The sequence below is a fragment of the Chenopodium quinoa genome, unplaced genomic scaffold (genome assembly GCF_001683475.1).
Source record: "Chenopodium quinoa cultivar QQ74 unplaced genomic scaffold, ASM168347v1, whole genome shotgun sequence".
Classification (NCBI taxonomy): domain Eukaryota; kingdom Viridiplantae; phylum Streptophyta; class Magnoliopsida; order Caryophyllales; family Amaranthaceae; genus Chenopodium; species Chenopodium quinoa.
This window is the reverse complement of record NW_018742651.1, coordinates 408,465-430,827: the sequence shown is the minus strand read 5'-3', so window position 1 is coordinate 430,827 and position 22,363 is coordinate 408,465. Positions and strand designations below refer to the sequence as shown.

The 22,363-nt window shown below is 33.9% G+C and overlaps 1 protein-coding gene across 1 annotated transcript; it reads left to right on the top strand.

Moving 5' to 3' along the window:
- The first annotated feature begins 558 nt into the window (after positions 1–558).
- LOC110721978 (pectinesterase-like) lies at positions 559–2,761 on the top strand. The gene is made up of 2 exons (XM_021901209.1): positions 559–1,613; positions 1,858–2,761. Exons 1-2 carry the CDS (start codon positions 605–607, stop codon positions 2,553–2,555), a joined length of 1,707 nt encoding a protein of 568 aa, XP_021756901.1. The 5' UTR covers positions 559–604; the 3' UTR covers positions 2,556–2,761.
- The last annotated feature ends 19,602 nt before the right edge of the window (positions 2,762–22,363 follow it).

Below are 22,363 nucleotides of genomic sequence, written 5' to 3'. Positions count from 1 at the left end.
CTTTAACATTAGTAAGCATATTATTAATTTACAAATTATAATTTGATAGATCGTTGGTTATTGTTGACTTGTATAACTTACAAACTTCTTTATTCTTTAAATAGTAATAATTTTCTCTTGTATTTTTGGCTTCAAGAATATAATATGCAAAACATTAGAAAATAAAGATGAAGAAAGAAACATTCAGGGCCAAATATTGGTTTTAATTTAATTTAATCACCTATATATTAGCAAAAAGATTTTTTTTTTTTTTTTTGAAATAATTAGCAAAAAGATTTCTAGATCCACCATATTTAATTTAGCTTAGCTTTAACTAAGGAAAATCAATGAAAAATATAGCTAATATGTAAATTTTCGCCTAAAAAATTTCATATAGAATTTACAGTTCAAAATGATTGTAGCATAGTTGTCTAAACTATTATTAGTTATTTCCTAAACAAGGAATCACTAAAATTAGGAAGCCTAATCTAAAATAAGATAATAATGAAATGTATGATTCTATATTAATCATGAAATTAAATTGTTTTTTTTTTTCTTACCAATTGGCTAGGCATAACTTTATCTAAATATTCAATTGGTATTCTTTACGTAAAAATAATAAAAAATGAAGGGAAAATTGATTGGATTAGGAATATCAATAATCATTATAGTTGGTGTAGCCGTTGGTCTTGTATATTTTGTGCGTCGAACTCATATTGCTAATGAGCATAAACCTGATCCTTTATCTTCAACCTCCAAAGCTGTTCAAGCTATCTGTAGTCCTACTGATTACAAAGAAGCATGTGTCCAAAGCCTCGCCTCGGTTGCGAAAAACCAAAGTGCCTCCCTGCAAGACTACATTCATATTGCCATCATGGCGACTATGGATGCTGTGAAACAAGGTTTTGACAACTCGGAATCTATAGGGAAAGAAGCGAATGATCCTTTGAATAAAATGGCGTTCGAGGATTGTAAGGAACTGTTGCGGCTTGCCACGGATGAGTTACAATCTGTGCTTTTAGATGTAAGTGATGTCAATATGTCTACGATGAAGAATAAGGAAGATGATTTGAAAAATTGGTTGAGTGCTACCGTTGCGTACCAACAATCATGTCTCGATGGTGTGGATAATCCCGATTTGAAGGAAAAAATGACTAAAGGTCTTGATAATGCATCTCAATTAACTAGTAATATGCTTGCTATTGTTTCGGAGATTAGTCCGATTCTTAGCCATTTTGGCATTAATATAAATGTAACGAATTACTCTAGACGACTTCTTAATACGAATGAAAATCTCCCTAAGGTTGATAAAGATGGTTTCCCTACATGGGTTTCAAGTGAAGATAGAAAATTATTAGGGAGGATTAATACTAATAATCCTAAGCCTAATGTAATCGTGGCTCGAGATGGGAGCGGACAATTTAAGACTATTAACGACGCCCTTAAAGCATATCCAAAGAATTTACAAGGGAGATATGTTATCTATGTCAAAGCAGGGATATACGATGAACAAGTACTTATAACAAAAGACCAAATTAACGTATATATGTATGGAGATGGACCTCGTAAGACCATTGTTACTGGGAAAAAAAGTTTTCGCGATGGTGTTAGTACATATAAAACAGCTACCTTTGGTAAGTTATTTTTAATTTCACAACTTTTTTAAAGCTTGTGTAATTCAAATTAATGGTATATACTACCTCCGTTACAGGTTATGTTCAACGATTTGACATAAAGCAGAGAGGAAAAATGTCTAATCATTGCACATAAACTGTAACGGAGGTAGTATATATTATTGTCCATCACTCTGAGAACAAAGACAACGCGTAGCTAGAGCTTTGAAGTAATGTTAATGTAATCTTGGTTGTAATTTTGCAGCTGTAATTGGAAATGGCTTCATTGGGAAGTCGATGGGTTTTCAAAACACAGCAGGTGCAGAAGGACACCAAGCAGTGGCACTTCGCGTACAATCCGATATGTCAGCATTTTATAATTGTAGGATGGATGGATATCAAGACACATTATACCCACAAGCACATCGACAGTTCTACCGTAACTGTGTGATTTCAGGCACAGTGGACTTCATATTCGGAGATGGTAGCGCAATCATCCAAAACTCGCTTATTGTTGTCAGAAAGCCTATGGATAATCAACAAAACACAATCACTGCACAAGGCAAAAAGGATCGCCGAGAAATCACAGGAATTGTTATTCACAACTGTAGAATTGTTCCGGAGCAAAAGCTGTTTGCTGATAGATTCAAAATCCCGACATTTTTGGGAAGACCATGGAAGGAATACTCTACAACATTAATCATGCAATCGATGCTAGCAGACTTTATCCAACCAGCAGGGTGGATGCCATGGGCGGGTAACTTTGCCTTGGATACGTTGTACTATGGTGAGTATGCTAATCGAGGTCCTGGTGCTAATACGAGTAGGAGAGTAAGATGGAAGGGGTATCGCGTAATTACAAATAGAGATGAGGCTATGAGATTCACTATCGGTCCTTTTATTCAAGGGCAACAATGGCTTCCATCATCAACCATGCCGTTTCTTCTAGGCTTAAAAAATTAGGAAACGTGGATGCAAATTGTTGTTTTTGTAAGGCTAGGCTTAATTGAAAATTTCTCAAATCTTGTTGGCCTTTTTCTGCAATCCATGCTTCCAGTTGAATAGATTGTAATCCATGATTAGACTTTTGTACCTTAAATTTAGTAAATTATAGCTATAGTGAATCCTTATTTATTATTGCAAGAAAATTATCTAGGTACAAAAGTCTCATAATCCATACAAAGCAAATGTTTAAGACAATGTGAAACCTATTAGGGGGCGTTTGGTTCACATAATTAATTAAGGTATAAGGTATGGTTTTAGAATGGTTTAAACCCATACCTTATGTTTGTTTTATGATTTTAAGAGTTTCAAACTCATACCTCAAACCCCCAAAGTATGGGGTTTAAAAACCTAGCAGGAGGAGGGGGGGGGGGGAGAGGTAGGTTTGGCTCATTTCCATACTTTTAGGTATCAAATAAAAGAAAAAAATTGCATTCTATAAGCATACCAAACCGATGGTATTAAAAATCAAGTTCCAAACTCATACCACTATGGTTTCATTCCTGATTCCAACCCCATACCAATTTGCGAACCAAACGCCCCCTTAATCAATTAACATCTATTACCTATTACTAAAACAAAACATTGATGATGTCATCAATTTCTTAAAGTGCTTACATGTCAAACTCTCATTAAAAATTTTCCCTCCAAATTTTACCTATGATGTTATAATTTTTTTTTGTGCCTTTTCTAGCTAGAAACTAGGACCAAGTAGGTGTGAAATTTGAATTTGACATCAATATTGTTGTATATACTCCACACTTCTTTTGGATATTCATAATACAACAATATTAAATAGACCTAGATATTGGTAGCTAATTATACACATTTTTTTTGAACAAATTAATACACATTTTCTTTTAATTTATTTTAATAGTAAATTACACATTTATTTAGCTTCCACTCTAAACGTATAATCTTAATGAATAATACATTTATACAACATTAATATATTTAATCTAACCATCATTTTAGTATATTTTTAATAACATAGTAAATATTACATTATGATGCATCATTTTATAACTATTTTTTATAAGTACATGTTTTTTTTTTATATATTTATATAACAAATTTAAAAAAAAAAAAATAACGAGCCAAATCATATTAGAAAGTTATCAACAACAAAAGATAAATAATTATAGAAAAAATTACTAATCAACCAGCGTGCAACGCACGGGTACTAATCTAGTAACAAATATATCTCATCACATACAAAAAATTTGGTTGACCAATTTCATAATGTAAACATTAAACTTATGTTTATTGCAACTCATGATACAATCCACTCTCCAAGCTAAGCATAAGACCCTTGATGATCGAGGAGTCACATTCCATTGTTAATTTTTTTTTGACCAATTTCAATTAAAGTGGAAAATTTCATTTTTGTCCAACAAAAGTTATCAACAGTAAAGTCCTCTGTACAAGACTGGTTAAAAAAATATATGGGGATAACAACAAGAAATTTAATGACTAATGAAGAAAGAATCAAACAACTTAAAATTGTGCATTTGTGCTACATGTCCAAACTTTCAATCTGATCTTTATGAGCCATATAATATAACTAACTTAGGCTCCCTGCATACACTTCTTTTTTGTTTATTAGAAATTTACTTATTTTAATCTAATATATCATATAACTAATATATAAAGCTAAACTTTTAGCCAGGTCACGAGGCAGCGACACTTGGCATTCTAACTTTTCGCCAAGTGCCGCACCACGTTGAATAGATTAAATACACTTCATAAGATAAAAAAGTTAGTTTAGAATTTTATTATGAATTAAATTTGGATAGAATTTTAGGATAAAATTGTTAATTTAGAATTTTAGGATAAAATTGTTAATTTAGAATTTTATTTTCAATAAAATAAAATTTGAGCGTCACGCCACGTTGTATAGTTTTAAATCAACTTTATAAACAACCCGGGCATCGCACAGGGCACAAAAATAGTATATAAATAAATTTAACATTTTTCGGGAGCATTTGGTGTGCTACATAAGCAAAGATATGATTTCAACCAATTAAATACTAGATTTGTATTTTATTTTAGAATTAAAAAATTCACTCGTTACCCGAGCAAAAGTGACAAATGAGATTTAAGAACTTTGCCACTTAGGTAAAAACAACAAATAGTGATTTATTTTTAATATTTTAAGTAAAACAAAATTAATGAATGAGATTTGAGACTTATTTAACAATAATAGTGATTCAGGATTTAAATAATTTTAATTTCAAAAATAATATCTTTTTATATTAAAGATTTTATCCTAATATCTGACGAATGGGATAACATATTATTTATATTTATTTTTTTAATACACAAAAGTTTAAAAAAAACGGGTTTACAATAAGTTATTGAATGGCGGTGGTTATGGCCCAATCTACACGTGTGAAATTTAAAATTTTATACCACTCTCATATTTTCTCTCTCCTGCTTTATTTTCTTTTATTTCTATTTCTTCTCTTTCCTCTGCTCTTCTTTTTTTCTCTCATCTTCTTTACCCCTCTTTCTAGTTTCTATCTCCTTTATTCTTCAATTTCACTCTCGTTTTTCAATCTAATCTTGGTTTTCAACTTAATTTTGTAGTTTCTTTTTGTTAATTCTTCTTTTACATCCAATTTTGAGGTATGTGTGTTCATTCTTTTTTTTGTATTTTTGGTTATTTTAAGGTATGTTCATGTTAATTCTATTTTGATTTTAGTTTTTGAATATAATGTCGAATGTTAAGTTTCAAAGAAGGAGACAATTGCTCCTCCTACTACTAGTTCAAACGAAAAAAATTGAAGGTATATTTTCTGAATGTTGTGACCTAATTTTTTTTAAGGTCGGTGAACAATAGTGCGTTTTTGTAAAATATGGGTCACTTTTGTGAAAAAAGGGTCACTTTTGTGATAAAACAGGGTCACTTTTGTGAATAAAAATGATCACTCTTGCAAAAAAGGGTCACTTTTGTGAAAAAAATCACTTTTGTGAAAAAAGGGGTCACTTTTGTGAAAAAAAGGGTCACTTTCTGCAAATGGTTCGATGTACAATAAAATTATTGTAAACCGGGGACATGCAAAAATTTTTGTTTTTAATAAATTCAATTGTCACATAACTATTGATAGTAAAATATCCAACTTATAATAATAATAATAAAAAAAAACTTAGTGTATAAATTAGAATCGATGTTCTTGAGATTTATATATTAAAAAATCGTGTATTATTGCATGGGCTTTCATAACGTAGGTTAAAAAAAACTAAGATTGGTGATTTAGGATTAAAATTATTTTTAAAAACCAAAAAAAAAAAAAAAAAAAAAAAAAACAAAATCCTTTCACATTTAAAATTTTATCCTAATATCCGTTGAATGAGATAACATATACTGTCATATACAAAGACATTATTTGACAAATACTGAAAAAAAAAATTACATTTTATTTTAGAATTAAAAAAACAATTGCCACATAAGCAAAATTAATGAATGAAACTTGAGAGTATAATTTCAAGTCACTTAAAAAACTATGAATAGCGATTTAGGGCCTGTTCACATTTACTGAATTGAGTTGAACTGAACTAAACTGAGCTGAACTGAACTTGTTGGAGTTGAACTGAACTTAAGTGAACTGATTGGAGCTAAACTAAACTGAAATGAATATTTTATGAGAGAAGGAAATTAGGAGCTGAACTGAGCTGAAATGATTAGAGCTAAATTGCACTGAACTGAACTGATTGGAGCAGAACTGACTGAACTGAAATTAAGCTGAAGTGAACATGCCGTTAGAATTTAGATTATTAAAAAAATTATCTTATAACATTATATAGTATTAAATATTTTATTCTAAAATTTGACGAATGAGATATCAAATTTATAATTTATTTATTAATTATATATTCAATTTCATACAACTAAAAATAAGTCAATAAGGTCGCATTTTATGTTGCATATAAAAATAATAAAATTATCAAAACCATGCATGGCACGTATATAAGTAAAAAAAAACGTAGGCAATTTTCGGGAGCATTTGGCACACCACATATGAAAAGGTATTATTTCGACCAACAAAAAAGTGGTTTTATTTTTTATTTTTTAAATTTAAAAAATTAACTAAGGACACACCAGAAGATGACACGTGTCATTGTTGGTGTGTCTTTTAGTATATTGTTATTATTAATTATAGGGTCTAATTAAAAAATATCTTTTCGTGAGATTTATTTTAAGAAATGATGTATCACACAGACTTCCATCTAGTAAATAAATAAACCAATAAAAAATAGCATCACTTTAACTAGACATGTTGATAAAGCCATAAGCAACACATTTCCATGATCAATAAACTTACTGGAAAGATATATATATATATTTCATGACCCAACTTAGGGTTTTCAACACCCATGAAGTCCAATTGATTAGGCGGTAATGGTAATAAGGAATTCACAGGATTAAAATTAAAATTAGGGTTAAGGTTTTTGACGACAGAAGAAGATGATGAATGGAGGAGAGAGATAGCCTTAGAATGGCGCAAAGAAAAGATTGGAAAAGAGTCACCATTAATCACCATCTTAGTATGTCGGAAAGTAATCTATGGAGGCTAGGTTTACTCTATTTAGTAAAACTAGCCTTCTGGCCCGTGCGATGCACGGGTTATTCATATAAAATTGTATTGATAGATAAGTGAAGAAACATCAGTAAGTCATTATAAGGTATAATATGTAATCGGAAACATGATTAAAGAAATTAAAATTTTGGAGTTTAATTGAAAAAGAGGCTTAAATAGAAGGTGGAAGGGCTAAAATTAAAGAGAGAATAGGAAAAGGTTGAATTAAAAGAGAGAGATGAAGATGAAAAGATGAAGTGTGTATGAAAGATGAATTATAAGTTTAATGAAAGAATTTTAAAAAATGGTGTAATAAAAAATTAATAGTGTAAGATGACATGTGATACTATGATTAGAGAATTGTAATAGAATGGATGGGGACATATGTCTTTCTTAGTTTCTTGGTTATAGTTTTAAAATACTAAGTATAGATGGCCACCCTTGTTGTTTTTCTTTCTCTCTCATGTTATCTTTGCGCTTTGATGTTTCGTCTTGTATTTTTTGTCTTGTGTTGCTCATTTCGTGTACTTTATCTTATGTTCTTGTTGGGATAAGACTTGCGACGATAACGCTCTGGTAGATTTAAGTGGTTCGCTTATGATGCCTGGTAAGCCTGAAACTCTAAATAGTACTCCCTCTGTTTTTATAGCATAATTTAAGCCTGTGCGATACATAATTTTATTTATATTTATATTTATTTATGAATATCTTCAATATTTTTCTTTTTATTTTAATTTCATTTACATAAATCGAGGAAATGAAGTTTTTTTTTAATTTTTTTTGCTTCAAACTAAGTTTTTTTAATTATTAATATTTATTATATAAATCTCTTTAATATGTGATTAAATTTTTATTAAAAATGTATAATTTTTATTTTTAATGTAATTAAAATTGTGATTTCTGCTTTAAAAAAATACGATTTCATTTGTGATGACAGTTAATTATTAAATATATTTTTTTTAACTTTTACCACCAAGAAAAAAACACGAAATTGTTTTTTACCCCCAAACTTGTAAAAGTTTTATTTTACCACCAACTAAAAATCAAAAAGTTGTTAATTTCAAATATATTGGATAGTTGGAAAGGATTTCTGCTGATAAAAGTCTATCATTGTAACAATCAATTTCATGTTCAAGAAATTTGTCACTACTCACTCATTGAAACAATCCTTATGATGAGAGGGTGTAGTCAGCCACATATAAAAATTTGTGTAATAAATACTTTAACCAAAAAATTAGGTTGATGATAAAGGTTTAAAAATAACACAAATATTTTTTAACAAAAAAACTAGTTTTTTTTTTTAAAATGTTATTGTTACAAATAGTTTTTTTTAAAAATGTAATTGTTACAAAATAGTAATTTGTTTAACATTGAATTTATATGAGTAAATTATCAATCCACGTTGTTAGAGGTGTCAAATCGGGTACCCAGATGGAGTTTGGGTTGACCCACAACAGGTCGGGATGTTTGGATCGGGTAATAATGGGTCATTTTAACTTAACAAACCAAATCAAATCGGGTTGAGCTTAATCAAATTCAGGTTAAAGTTGAGTTCATGCATGGTCGGATACAAATCGAACTTGGCCCAAATCAAATTCGGGTCGAGTCATATCGAGTTCAGAAGAACTCGGGCCCAGATTTTATAGGATTTTATAGCTTTGATGATATGTCCATGCGTCTCTGAACAAAAGAGTTTTGATAATATGTCCACGCTTCTCTGAACAAAAGAGCTTTGATAATATGTCCACGCGTCTCTGAACAAAAGAGCTTTGATGATATGTCCACGCGTCTCTGAACAAAAGAGCTAGAAAGGAATGTCCACGCGTTTATGAACAATAAAGCTTTGATACTTGAATGTTTGTTGTGATAATATTCTGAAGAAAAACTTCCGAAGACCAACGCTTGTCGATCTTTAAAGATCGCTTGAACTTTGCTTCCGCTATGCCAGTATATCGGCGCTTTTAATGCTTGTGAACCATTATGTCAGTGCCTCTGCTGTTTATGAACCAGTATGCTAGTGTCTCTGCTGTTTATGAACCAGTATGTCGGTGTCTTGCGATGAGCCAATGTTTAGGCGCTTTAAGCTAAGTGAGACTATCTTTCGTCAGGTCGATCACTTATTTCGATTGTAATCAATCCGACTACTTAATCATGTCAAATTGCTTATAGGGGCTAACTGGCGTACCAAGGAACCCAAAATTGCTAAAAGAGGTTGAAATAATTGCTCTGAGTGGTTGAGCGTTCTGTCGCCGCTGAAATATCTCTGGCGCCAAGAATTGGCTCTGTCGCCAGATGCTGGGATCTAGCGCCAGGCGCTGAAATCTATTGCCAGACGCTAGATGTTGCCATCTGGTGTTGGAGTAGGGTCTTCCCTATTTTGTTCTTACTGCCGCTGGGATGCACCTGTATTTATCTTAGGCAATAGGACTTTTAGCTAATGTAATTAGGGTTGACCTAAGACTTAGTGTTGCTTGACTCATTGACTTGACACGACTCAAGGTATAAACTTGACTTTCTATGATTGACTCGAGGTTGACTCGACTCGAAGTGAAATGACACGTGTGACTCATGACCCGTGTGTGCATTGTATTGTGATCGTGCGACTCGAAAATGCAAAAAAGAAAAAAATTTCCGTCATTTTTATAAGGACTTTCTCCCGAAAAAGAAAGACGCGAAAAAGAAAGAAGCGAAATTTTTGAAGGTGCATGTTGAATGAGCTTAGTCAAATGTTGTGCAAGGATTAATTCATCCTAGGCTATCCTAATTGACTCAATGATGAAAGTATTTGGGTAACTTAGGCACGGAGGCTAAGCACTTCATACTTCGATGCAGTGATAATTATGATTGATGATTGATGTTGATATGACAAGGCATACTTCAGCGTTGTGTTAAGATTCCATGACAAAGAGTTCCTAAGGGAAGGACTATTTGGTCATGTATCTGTGCGGTGTATGATAGTGATACTAAATTTAGACCGCAAGGGCTAAGTGTGTGGAAAGATATTATTTTTTAAAAGAGTCAAATGGTGGTGACTCTTAGGCTAGGTAAGCTAATGATGTAAGGATTAAGCCCCCAAGTCTAGCTCTAAGTAAATAGGGATGAGCATAGGAGATCTCTTGATATGATCATGGTGTGAGTGTGTGAATGTAAATATAAATGCATTTTTATTACGGCCGCACCTCGATGTGAGGTTGCCTACGTATCCGTTAGGAATCAGGCCGAATGTAGCTCTAGCCAAACCTCGCACAAGCGTGTATACCTCAAAAAGGTCTTTTTAAGGGTTGTAACGTGGTTAGGCTAAAGGTTATAGAAGAAGGGGATAAAAGGCTCAAGACCCTAGATGAGCCCCCAAGGTGTGCAACTTTGCTATTGAATATTTGTATTTTCATGCTTGAGGTTTTCTACTCTTTTTTAGCTCTTTCTTTTGCTTTAGCATTTATTTCATTTTTATAAGTGTGGGCAATCCTGATCATGCGGTCTATCACTCACTTGGAATTCATGTTTCTCAAGCATGGTATCGAGCACTTGATAAGAGATGCAATATGAGACGTGTTCATATCAAAGACATTGGAACACTTGCCCTTTTGTACACTTTTATTTATTTTTTTTGCTTATTTTTTGCTATTTAAATATTTTGAAGTCACTCACGCTTCTTATGAAATAGAAAATTACATAAGTTGCACACAATTCCATCCCAAATTTAGGTAGATATGGGTTGAAAAATGAAAAGTCTATCGTTAGACGAGGCTCAAAGTGGTTTACGAAGAAAGGATTGTAAATTAGAGAGGTGAAAGGCAATATGATGTGGCTACAAGGGGTGCCTCAAATCATTGGTATACCTTGTGCTTAGCTTGACAATGATTTATTTATTTATTTATTTTTCAATGCAATGCAATGATCATATGTAAGGAAATAAATGCTCATTTTATTAAAAAAGTGAAGGGTAAAAATCAAACTCTAAGAATTAAATTCAAGGAGGATGAAGGGTGCCTATGCTAAACTTATTAGGAAAAGGGTTTGAAAAAAAAAGAAGAAGAAAGCATGAAATCTTGGTGAAAAGCTTGCCTTGTGCATTTGTTTCATCATTACCCTCATTTTTTTATTTGTCAATCACATGACTCAAACTCGATTCAACATGCATGGATGGAAGAAGATAGGAAGAATGAAGGTTGTGATATGGATAAAACATATAGAGAATGGAAAGATGATGTAGACTCCAAGAAGAAGAAGGATCCCCTACGATGGGAGCACACTCTTTACAGGAACCATGACTGGTAGTTCGGGGATGAAGGTACAAATCCAACCTAAAAGAGATTGAAGTTGCCTTAATAATAGGCCTCTACTTTATTCTTATCGTATTCATGTGCGTTTTTTGACTAATATGCAATCAATAGGTTTACCCTAAACCTGTTTAATCTATGTTGGTTGAATTTAATGCACAAATAAAACTATTATTGGTGATCACTTGAATTATAATCATATTAACCCTAAACAAGATTATTAATTATCTTATTAAGCGTGATTACAAGTACATAATTCCCTTTAAACATGCATAAATGGTGTGATCAAGAAATAACAATAAAATATATATCAAGCAACATAATAATAAAAATAATCATCATAATAATAATCAAAATAATCATAATAATAATTATCAAAATAATCATAATAATAATTATAATCAATAATCATATTAAAGCATAATAGCAAGATCCTAGGCATGATACTAACAAGATTAATAACAAACCTTAGCATGTCACTAAACATTAAAAATCAAAGCTTTAACCCTAACATGATACTAACATGAATATTAGGAAGAAAATAGGAAGCATCATAGAAATCATACTTGTCATATTTGATATTAGAAATTACCCTAAACATGATACTAGGAAGATCAAAACACCCTAACATGACACTAGGAGTCATAATAACAACCTAAACATGATTTCTAAGAACCATAATAACAATGTAAACAATTAAAGCACTTACTTGGATGCCTCGTACCTCTTTCTAAAAACAGATTACACGCGTTAGTAACTTCAAGGAAAATAATGAAACAACAATTAAATTAAATAATTGAAATAGAGATTTGGGACCAAACCCTCTGAAATTAAAACCTTTCACGTCTAGGGAAAAGGCAACTTCGAATTGGCTAGGTGTGTCTAGTGCTAATGTATGAGGAATTTTATTTGTAAAAAGCTAGGCTTAGAAAGAGAGAGAGAATCAAGAATTTCTTGATGAGAGTTGGTGATAATTAGATGAGAAGGATTGATGAGAATTGATGATTGAAAACAGAATTTTAAAAGGCTATTTATAGAGAAAATCGGTCGGATGGATAAAAAAACGAATCAGAGTTTTAACGAGAATAAAACTCGATTAGCGCCAGACACTGGACATTAGCGCTAGGCGCTGAAGGTTAGCGCCTGGCGCCAAGCCTTAGCGCCAGGCGCTAATTCTTGTCGCCAAACGCTAATAATCAGTTTCGCGCGTTTTTGTTTTTATCATATCTTTTTATCCGGAAGTACAAATAAGTCATATAATATGTCGTTGAAAAGATCTTGAAGTCTACTTTCCAACCCAATTAAATTAAGATTAAAATATTTTTTAGTTAAAAAGATATGGCAGAAATAGTGGAAGGGTGTCAGTTTTGGATAGAGTTTCATATTCCATTCATGTCTTTTTCGTTATAGCTCGAAGTTAATATTATAATATATAACTGGAAAGATAATTTCAATATCTATTCAAAAATATAAAATTTGGATAAATATTATGAGGTACGAAAATAAAATATGAATATATTCCACTTCGTACAAAACAAGGATTCTAAAAAGGAGTAGTTTTTTTCAATTTCAAACTCTTTAAAACATAATTATCAATCCTAACTCCATTCGGATTTAAAAGAACCTTCTAGAATATTCTAGAAGACTGTAATCAATCCTAATAGCTTTAGGAATTATAATTAATAATAGGCCCTCCTCTAGATCATTGGGCCGCATATAAAAACCAAACCGGGCCCAGTTTAGTATTTTGGCCATAACTTCCTCATTATTCATCAAAATTGGGCTTATAATATATCTTTGGAAATGTCTTTTCAAACCCCATACAAATACACTGTTATTGGACCCTTATCATGGACCAAACTAAACTAGAATCCATGTTTTTCATAAATAAGGTAAGAAAAGAAATATTTTCAAAAACAGAAAGAAGAGATATTTTAATAAAAACATCCTCATCACTAGACTTTTCACACTTTCGCTTTGTTCGATAATCAAATGACTTGAAAGGTATTCATCACTGGGTTTGGTTTTGGAGAAACACAAGTTTCGAAAACAAAAGTCAAAGTAACGATAGGGACGGAGAATGATTCAGAACGTTCTGCGATCCTAAATCATTCTTGTAATGCCGATACCTGCAAACTAGCGTTAGTTAAAACATATAATAGAGTTAAGAAACGCGTATCTTGCACCGTCGAGCACACGTCTCTAGGAGTAACCAATTTGTTGCTGCATTGCTGTATTTGTTGTTGTATTTGTGACAACTTTCCACAATCCAGAGAACGCCATCTTGCTTTTTTCATGTTCACTCATCTCTGAACAATAGAGCTTTTTGGATATGTTCACGTGTCTCTGAACAATGGAGCTTTCTTGAAGATTGCTCACTCGTCTCTGAACTAAAAAGCTTTAATAGGATGCCTACGCGTCTTTGAGAAAAAGAGCTTGAAAGAAATGTCCACGCGTCACTTAACAAAAGAGCTTCAAAGATATGTGCACGCGTCTCTGAACAAAGAACTTTGAATAATGCGCCCACGCGTCTCTGAGAAAAAGAGCTTTTTGATATGTCCACGCGTCTCTGAACAATAGAGCTTTAATACTTGAATGTTTGTTGCGATAATATTCCGAAGAAAGCTTCTGAAGACTAACGCTTGTCGATCTTTAAATCTTGCTTGAACTTTGCTTCCACTATGCCAGTACGTTGGTGCTTTTGATGCTTGTAAACCAGTATGTAAGTGCTTCTGCTGTTTATGAACCAGTACGTCGATGTCTTGCGATGAGCCAATGTTTGGCGCTTTAAGCTAAGTGAGACGATCTTTCGTCAGGTCGATCAATTATTGCGATTGTAATCAAGGTGACTACTTAATCATATCAAATTACTTATAGGGGCTAATTGGCGTACCAAGGAACCCGAAATTGCTGAAAGAGGTTGAAATAACTGCTCCGAGTGGTTGAACATTCTATCGCTGCTGCAATGCCTCTGGCGCCGCGATTTGGCTTTGTCGCCAGACGCTGGGATCTATTGCCAGGCGCTGAAATCTAATGCAAGACGCTAGATGTTGTCGTCTAGCGTTGCAGTCGGGTCATCCCTATTCTGCTCTTGCTGCCGCTGGGATGCACTTGTATTTATCTTTGACTCTAGGACTTTGCCAATTTCTTTAATTATTTTAGGGTCGACCTAAGGTTTAATGTCGCTTGACTCATTGACTTGACACGACTCAATGTATAAACTTGACTCGCTGTGATTGACTCGAGGTTGACTCTACGCGACTGACTGACTTGAGGTTGACCCAAGGTGAATTGACACGTGTGACTCATGAACCGTGTGTGCATTGTATTGTGATCATGCGACTCGAAAATGCAAAAAAGCAAAAATTTTCCGTCATTTTTGTGAAGAGTATCGACTTTCTCCCGAAAAAGAAAGACGTAAAAAAGAAAGAAGCAAAGTTTTTGAAGGTGCATGTTGAATGAGCTTAGTCAAATGTTGTCTCTCACAGTATAAGGATTGTAACGTCTTATACTATCCTAGTGAACCCGATAATGAAAGGATTTTGGTAACTTAGGCGCGAAGGCTAAGTACTTCATACTTCGATGCAATGATGATTGGTGTTGATTTTGACATAACAAGGCATGTTTCAGTGTTATGTTAAGATTTCATGACAAAGGGTTCCTAAGGGAAGGTAAATTTGTCATTATCTGTGTAGTGTGTGAAAGTGATTCTAAAGTTAGGCCGCAAGGGCTAAGTGTGTGGATAAATATATTGAGAAGAGTCAAATAGTGGTGACTCTTTAGGCTGGGTTAGCTAATAATGTAAGGATCAAGCCCCCAAGTCTAACTCTAAGTAGATAAGGATGAGTATAGGGTATCCCTTGATATGATCATGGTGTGAGTGTGTGAATTTGAATATAAATGCATTTTTATTACGCCCGCACCTCGATGTGAGGTTGCCTACGTATCCGTTAGGAATCAGGCCGAATGTAGCTCTAGCCGAACCTCGCACAAGTGTGTGTATACCTCAAAAAGGTTTTTTTTTAAGGGTTGTAACGTGGTTAGGCTAAAGGTTATAGAAGAAGGGCATAAAGGCTCAAGACCCTTGATAAGCCCCCAAGGTGTGCAACCTTGCTTTTCAATCTTTGTATTCTTGAGTTTTCTCACTTTTGAGCTTTTTCTCTTTCTCTTTTTTTTTGCTCTCTTTTTTATTTTTATAAGTGTGGGCAATCTCGATCATGCGGTCTATCACTCACTTGGCATTCATGTTTCTCAGGCACGGTACCAAGCACTCGATAAGAGACACAATTTGAGACGTGCTCATATCGAAGACATTTTCATATCAAAGACATTAGAACACTTGTCCTTTTGTACACTTTTATTATTTTTTTATTGCTTATTTATTTATTTTGATCTTTTGAAATCACTTAAGCTTTTTTTTATTTTGTTTCAAAAAAATTGCATAAGTTGCACACTGCCCCATCCCAAGGTTAGGTAGATGTAGGTTGAAGAAAGAAAGGTCTATCGTTAGACGTGGCTCAAAGTGGTTTATCAAGAAGAGATTATATATTTGAAGGGTGAAAGGTAATATGATGTGGCTAGAAGGGGTGCCTCAAATCATTGGTATACCTTGTGCTTAGTTTGACATGATTTTTTATTTTTATTAAAATGCAATGCAATGCGATGATCATATGTAAGGAAATAAAATGCTCATTTTATTAAAGGAAAAGAAATAATGATCCTACAAAATAAATCTAGGAGAATAAAAAGGTTCCTATGCTAGGCTTATTGGGGAAAAGGTAAATAAAAAAAAATAGAAAAAAGATCATGAAATCTTATTGTTGAAGCTTCCCTCTTGTCCCTTGGCTTATCATCACTTGGTGTTCTTGCCGATTGGAAGTATTGGAAGCTTGTTATTGTCGATCAAATATTGGATTTCTTCCTTTAGTTTTCAACAGCTCTCAGTAGTATGACCCCTACCTTGATGGTACTTGCAGCGCACATTTGGATTCCAACTAGGCAATCTCTTCTCAAGTGGGGGATCTTGAATGGGTCCAAAAGGAGTAATGGGTCCCTTTGCATGGAGTCGATCGAAAGCATCATCGTAGCTAATTCCAATAGGGGTGAAATCCTTTCTTAGTTGCTTTCTAAATCCTCGATTATCCATGGCTAAGATTTCATTAAGGTCGAAAGTACCAATACTGTTACTAGAGTAGGTGTTTTCGGAAGAAGAAGGATAGTCGTTCTTCTTTCCTTTACAACCACTGTTGTTATTGTTACTAATATTGGCCTTCTTGTCGCGCGGGGGAACATGAAGGAGATTTGAATCAATGAGGTTTTGAACACGATCTTTGAGGGCGAGACATGCTTCGGTGGTGTGACCACAACCTCTATGGTATTGGCAATAAGAATTTGGGTCCCAATTAGTATACCGTTTTTCAGGCGGAGGGTCTTGACTGGGACCAATGGGGTGAATGAGACCTTGATCGTGAAGACAGTCAAAAGCTTCATTGTAAGTCATTCCTATTGGTGTGTATTCTTCAATGGTCCGTTTTTCCCGTGGCTTAGAAGCATTGAGTTCTTCATTAAATCCTTGGTGAGAATTTTGTTCGATAACCATCACCCGATTTTCTAATCCTTTTACCATATTCAAGAGCATGGCAAAGACATCTTGAAGTTTTCGAACGTCCTCTTTTAGACTTGACGAGTCTTCCCTAGTATTATCAATGAAAATACTTTCACCCTCCTCTATCATGTCCACTTCAACAAGAGAGGTTATATAAGCTGTCTCAATCATGGGCTCACCTACAGGTGTGATAAGAAGTGAAGGATTGAAGGATCTTTGATCTTTCTTCGATGGCTAGAATCTCGGAAGTTTCATTGTTGTCAATCAGATCTTGAATAGCTTCTTTGAGTTTCCAACACTCCTCAGTATCGTGACCCTTTCCTTGGTGATATTTGCAGTGTTTATTAGGATCCCACTTAGGTAGCCTGACTTCTAGAATCGGGTCCTTGATAGGTCCTATGGGCATGACTAGTCCTTTGTGGTGTAGCTTTATGAAAGCCGTTTCATAACTCATACCAAGTGGAGTGAACACTCTTTTCGACCTTTGGATTCGTGATTTAGAGGCGTTCGTAGCATGTACTTCATTAATGGGAGAGGAAGAAGAAAGATGGTCGTTCTTCTTTCCTCTCGCACTATTATCTTTCAGAAGGTCATCTTCAATGTCGATGCCTATATTATACATAGCCTTGAAAGTATTCAAGTTGTATTGGTATTTTAAGTGATTTGCATATTTTTCTTGAAGGTTTTTAATGAACATTCTTACAGTATCTTTTTCGGTAGGAGCCTTGACCATATTAGCAGAAGTTTCCCTCCATTTGTTGAAGAAGGAAGTGAACCCTTCGTTTTCTTTTTGTTTAAACATCTCAAGTTGTCTGTGATCTGTTTCGCCTTGAATGTTGCACTTATATCTTTCTATGAAAGCGTTTGCTATCAATTACCAGGTAGAAGTTTTCTCTTTGTCAAGAGAGAAGAACCATTATTGGCAAACAGTTTCAAGAGATAAAGAAAACAAGGAATGAAAGACTTTCCTATCAACCCCCTTAATGTTCATTATAGTTTCAAAGACTCTTAGATGAAAGTGAGGGTTATCTGTTGCCTTGAATTTTGGGATGTCGGTGGCATCGAACTTATGCGGAAGAAGTTCCTTGTCCAGCGAGACCCCTTGTGAACTAATGCCTTGGAACTTTTAGTCGCTAGATAGCTTGCTCAAGTTTTCTTGCATGAGCTCCATTTGTTGTTGCTTCACAGGGTCATCAATTTTGAGGGTTAAAGACTTCAATGCTTCATTCACGGTAGTCAATTGATTCCTAAGTTCATTGACTTCTTCTTGACTTGCCATTATCTTCTTAGATTCCTCTTTTGGCGAATCGGTTTATCAAAAAGTAAGACCTGAAGAAAAGGTGTTGTCCTTGATTAATCGCCCTTCTCTCCTTGACCAAGTACTGTGGAAAGGGAAATTATGGATATTCATTGTTAATTATTTGACTTAACTCTATTCAACATGAATAGATGGAAGGAGGTAGGAAGAATGAAGGTTGTGATACGGAGAAAGCACGTAGATGGAGAGATATAAAAAATTAGGAATAAAATGTACCCCCAACTCAAATGATGGAAAAACCCGACTCATGCATGAACCTAACAGATGGTCATGGTGTGAAAAGAGTATTGTAGACACCCATTTATGTCTCCCCAAAACCAAACCCAGTGATGAGTACCTTTCACGTCGAATCATAATCGAATGAAACGAAAGTGTGGAAAGTCTAGTGTTGCGGAAAGTTTTAATTTCTTTTCTCTTCACTCTGTTTTTGAAAACTTTATTTTAAGAAAATAGCCAATCCAGTTTGGTTGGTCCATGATATGGGTCCAATAGTAGTGTAGTTGGATGGGGCTTGCAAAGACCTTTCCAACGATATATTATAAGCCCAATTCCGATGAATATTGAGGAAGTTATGGCCAATTTACTAAACTGGGCCCGGTTTGAGCTTTATGTGCGGCCCAATGATCTAGGGGAGGGTCTAATATGATTTATCATTCCTAATGAAATTAGGAATGGTTTTAGTCTTCTAGATTCTTCTAGAAGGTTCTTTTCATTCCTAATTCAATTAGCATTGATAAATTGACTTTGTTGACTTTTCAGAGTTTTAATCAAAATCAAATAGCATTTTCGAAGAAATTATATTATTTTATCCTCCAGTACGGTAAACTTATCGAATTTTCGAAAACGTGTTAAAATCGAGCTTGGCGTCCAACCTCAGGCCTTGGCGCCTAAAACCAGGCTTGGTGCCTGGCGCTAGTGCTGGTGCCTGGCGCCAGCTAGCCAGGGTTGGCGCCAGCTCTGTTTCCTAAGCGTCATGCTCTATTTTGTTAATTTATCTTTTTTGGCTGATTTTCTCTATAAATAACGTATTAAAAACTCCGTTTTTGATAACGAGATTTCATCAATTCTTATTTGAATTCACCAATTCTCACGAATATTCATCGACAATCAGTTTTCTAATTCTCTTATTCATCATCTCTCTCTTTCTCTTTTCAAAACTTTGTTTTTGCATACAAAATTCCGCATTCGCAAGATCTAGAAACACCTAGCCATATTCGAAGTTGCCTTCGCCCTAGATGTGAAAGGTTTAATTTCTGAGGGTTTGGTCCCAAATCTCTATTTCAATTATTTAATTTAATTGTTTTGTTTATTATTTTCCTTGAAATTACTAACATGTGTATTTTGTTATTAGAAAGAGGTACGAGGCATCAAAGTAAGTGCTTTATTGATTTATTGATGCTATGATGTAGAAATCATGTTTATATTGTTATTATGATATTCCTAGTATCATGTCTAGGGTAATTTTAATATTAAATATGATTGTTAATTACGATGCTTTCTATTCTCTTCCTAATATTTATGATTGTTAGTATCATGTTAGGGTTAAAGATTTGATTTTTATTGTTTAGTGACATGCTAGGGTTTGTTATTAATCTTGTTAGTATCATGCCTAGGATCTTGCAATTATTATGCTTTAATATTAACATGAACATGATTATGATTATAATCGTTATAATTTATGATTATGAATATTATTATTATTATTATTATTATTATTATTTTGATGATGATTTTTTTATTGATGATTATTATTATTATGATTGTTGTAATTATTATTAATGATATTGATTATTTATTATGTTGCTTGATTTTTATTGTTATTTCTTGATCAAACTTTTATGCATGTTTAAAGGGAATTTGTACTTGTAATCACGCTTAATAAGATAATTAATAATCTTGTTTAGGGTTAATGTGATTATATTTCAAGTGATCGCTAATAATAGATTTATTTGTGCATTAATATTCAAACAACATAGATAAACAGGTTTAGGGTTAATCTTATTGATTGCATGTTAATTAAAAAGCGCACATGAATACGATCAAAATAAAGTAGAGGCCTATTATTAGGGCAGGTTCAATCTCTTTTAGGTTGGAATTGTACCTTCATCCCCGAACCCTTATTTGGTTCTTGACCTTATGGAGTTGACGATCTCTTGGATCGTCAAGGGGTGTAACCTTCACCTCGTGAACGGTTTACAAGTTCCTAAAAAAAACTTGTTGGCGACTCTTTTGCTCTATCTTCTTCCCTTTTGGACGCCACCGTACATTAGTGTATGATCACAGTGGGGTTCAAGCTAGTGGGATTAAAGATTGAAAATTATTCCCTACAAGTATGTACAAAGTGTTTGCTAGGACTAGTGAGTGTAGGTGACATGTTAAGACTCTTGTCATGACCATGTGGCTAGACTATGTGACTAGACTCAAGCAAAGACTAAGTTAAGACTTCACGTATATGCATTAAACTGGAGTGGCAGTGGTATTTTAGTCATAACTTTTGATCAATGACTCTGATTGGGATGAAACCAACGCCAAATTAAAGATAAAACTCGGGGCTACAGATCAAAAATCCGGGTTGACTTAAAGGGACTATGACACGATTTTAGGTATATTTATTAGCTCAAATTAATTAATTGATTAATTAAAAAATTCCTTTAGTCATTAATTAGTTTATTTAGGATTAATCACAAGTCAAACAAACGGTTAGGAAAAACAAATAAAGTATGCACAAGCAAAGAATGCACAAGTAGTCAAGTAGGCACGATATGATGCAATGAGTTTGCAACCTAACCATGGCTGTAGTTCTCTAAAGTTCGGGATATGGGTTAGTCAAAGAGGGTCCATGGTTAATTGTCCGGATGCACCGCGTGAAAACCTAACCGTGAAAGGTTGGCTGGAGTGGATGGGACACCGCAAGTTTAAAAAAAACTCGCTTCCATGGTTTGGTGAATTCAACATTCTCGGATGCACCCTTTGTTGCTCAGAGCGTTCAATCAGGTAGATGGAGCATGAATTCCCAGAGGGTTATTCCCATATGTAGAACACATATGGGTTTCAGAAAAGTTAGAAAAACTCAATCAGGAAGTAGGATCGAGCAAACAGTGCTAAAAACTGGTCAAAATTAGAACGCATATTTCTGGCTCGGTATTGGAAGAACTTGGCGCCAACAAACAGAGGCCGGAGCGAAAGTCAAATAAGTGGCGCTCAACTTTGTTTCCTGACGCTAGTTCCTACATGCCTCAGCAGCTTTCTGTGTTCGATAAAATTTTCCAGTTTCGCGCAACATTATTTCGGTCCTAGTTGTGAAAGATATTCCTCAAATTTCCTACGTGTAAAAATCCTATGTTTTTAACTCATTACGAATGGTATTTCAAATGAGATCTTTTTTATGCATATGACAATAATGTTAATCAAAATTACGCACATGAAATATTTAGAACTTTTTGAGTCTCATTGACTCATTTAAAATAATTACCAAAATAAATTTTAGGAATTGAAATAGAAATCCTCCCCAGTGGAGTCGCCAAAAACTGTAGGGGATATTTCAAGCATTATCCCCTAGCTTGAACCCCACTGTGATCATACAATAAAGTACGGTGGCGTCAAAAGGGAAGGAAGCTAGAGCAAAAGAGTCGCCAACAAGTTTTAGGAACTTGTAAACCGTTCACAGGGTGAAGGTTACACCCCTTAACGATCCAGGAGATCGTCAACTCTAATAGGTCTGGAACCATGACTGGTATTTTGGGGATGAAGGTACAAATCCAACCTAAAAGAGATTGAAGCTGCCCTAATAATAGGCCTCTAATTTATTCTTATCGTATTCATGTGCGCTTTTTGACTAACATGCAATCATTAGGATTAATAACCCTAAACCTGTTTAATCTATGTTGGTTGAATTTAATGCACAAATAAAACTATTATTGACGATCACTTGAATTATAATCATATTAACCCTAAACAAGATTATTAATTATCTTATTAAGTGTGAT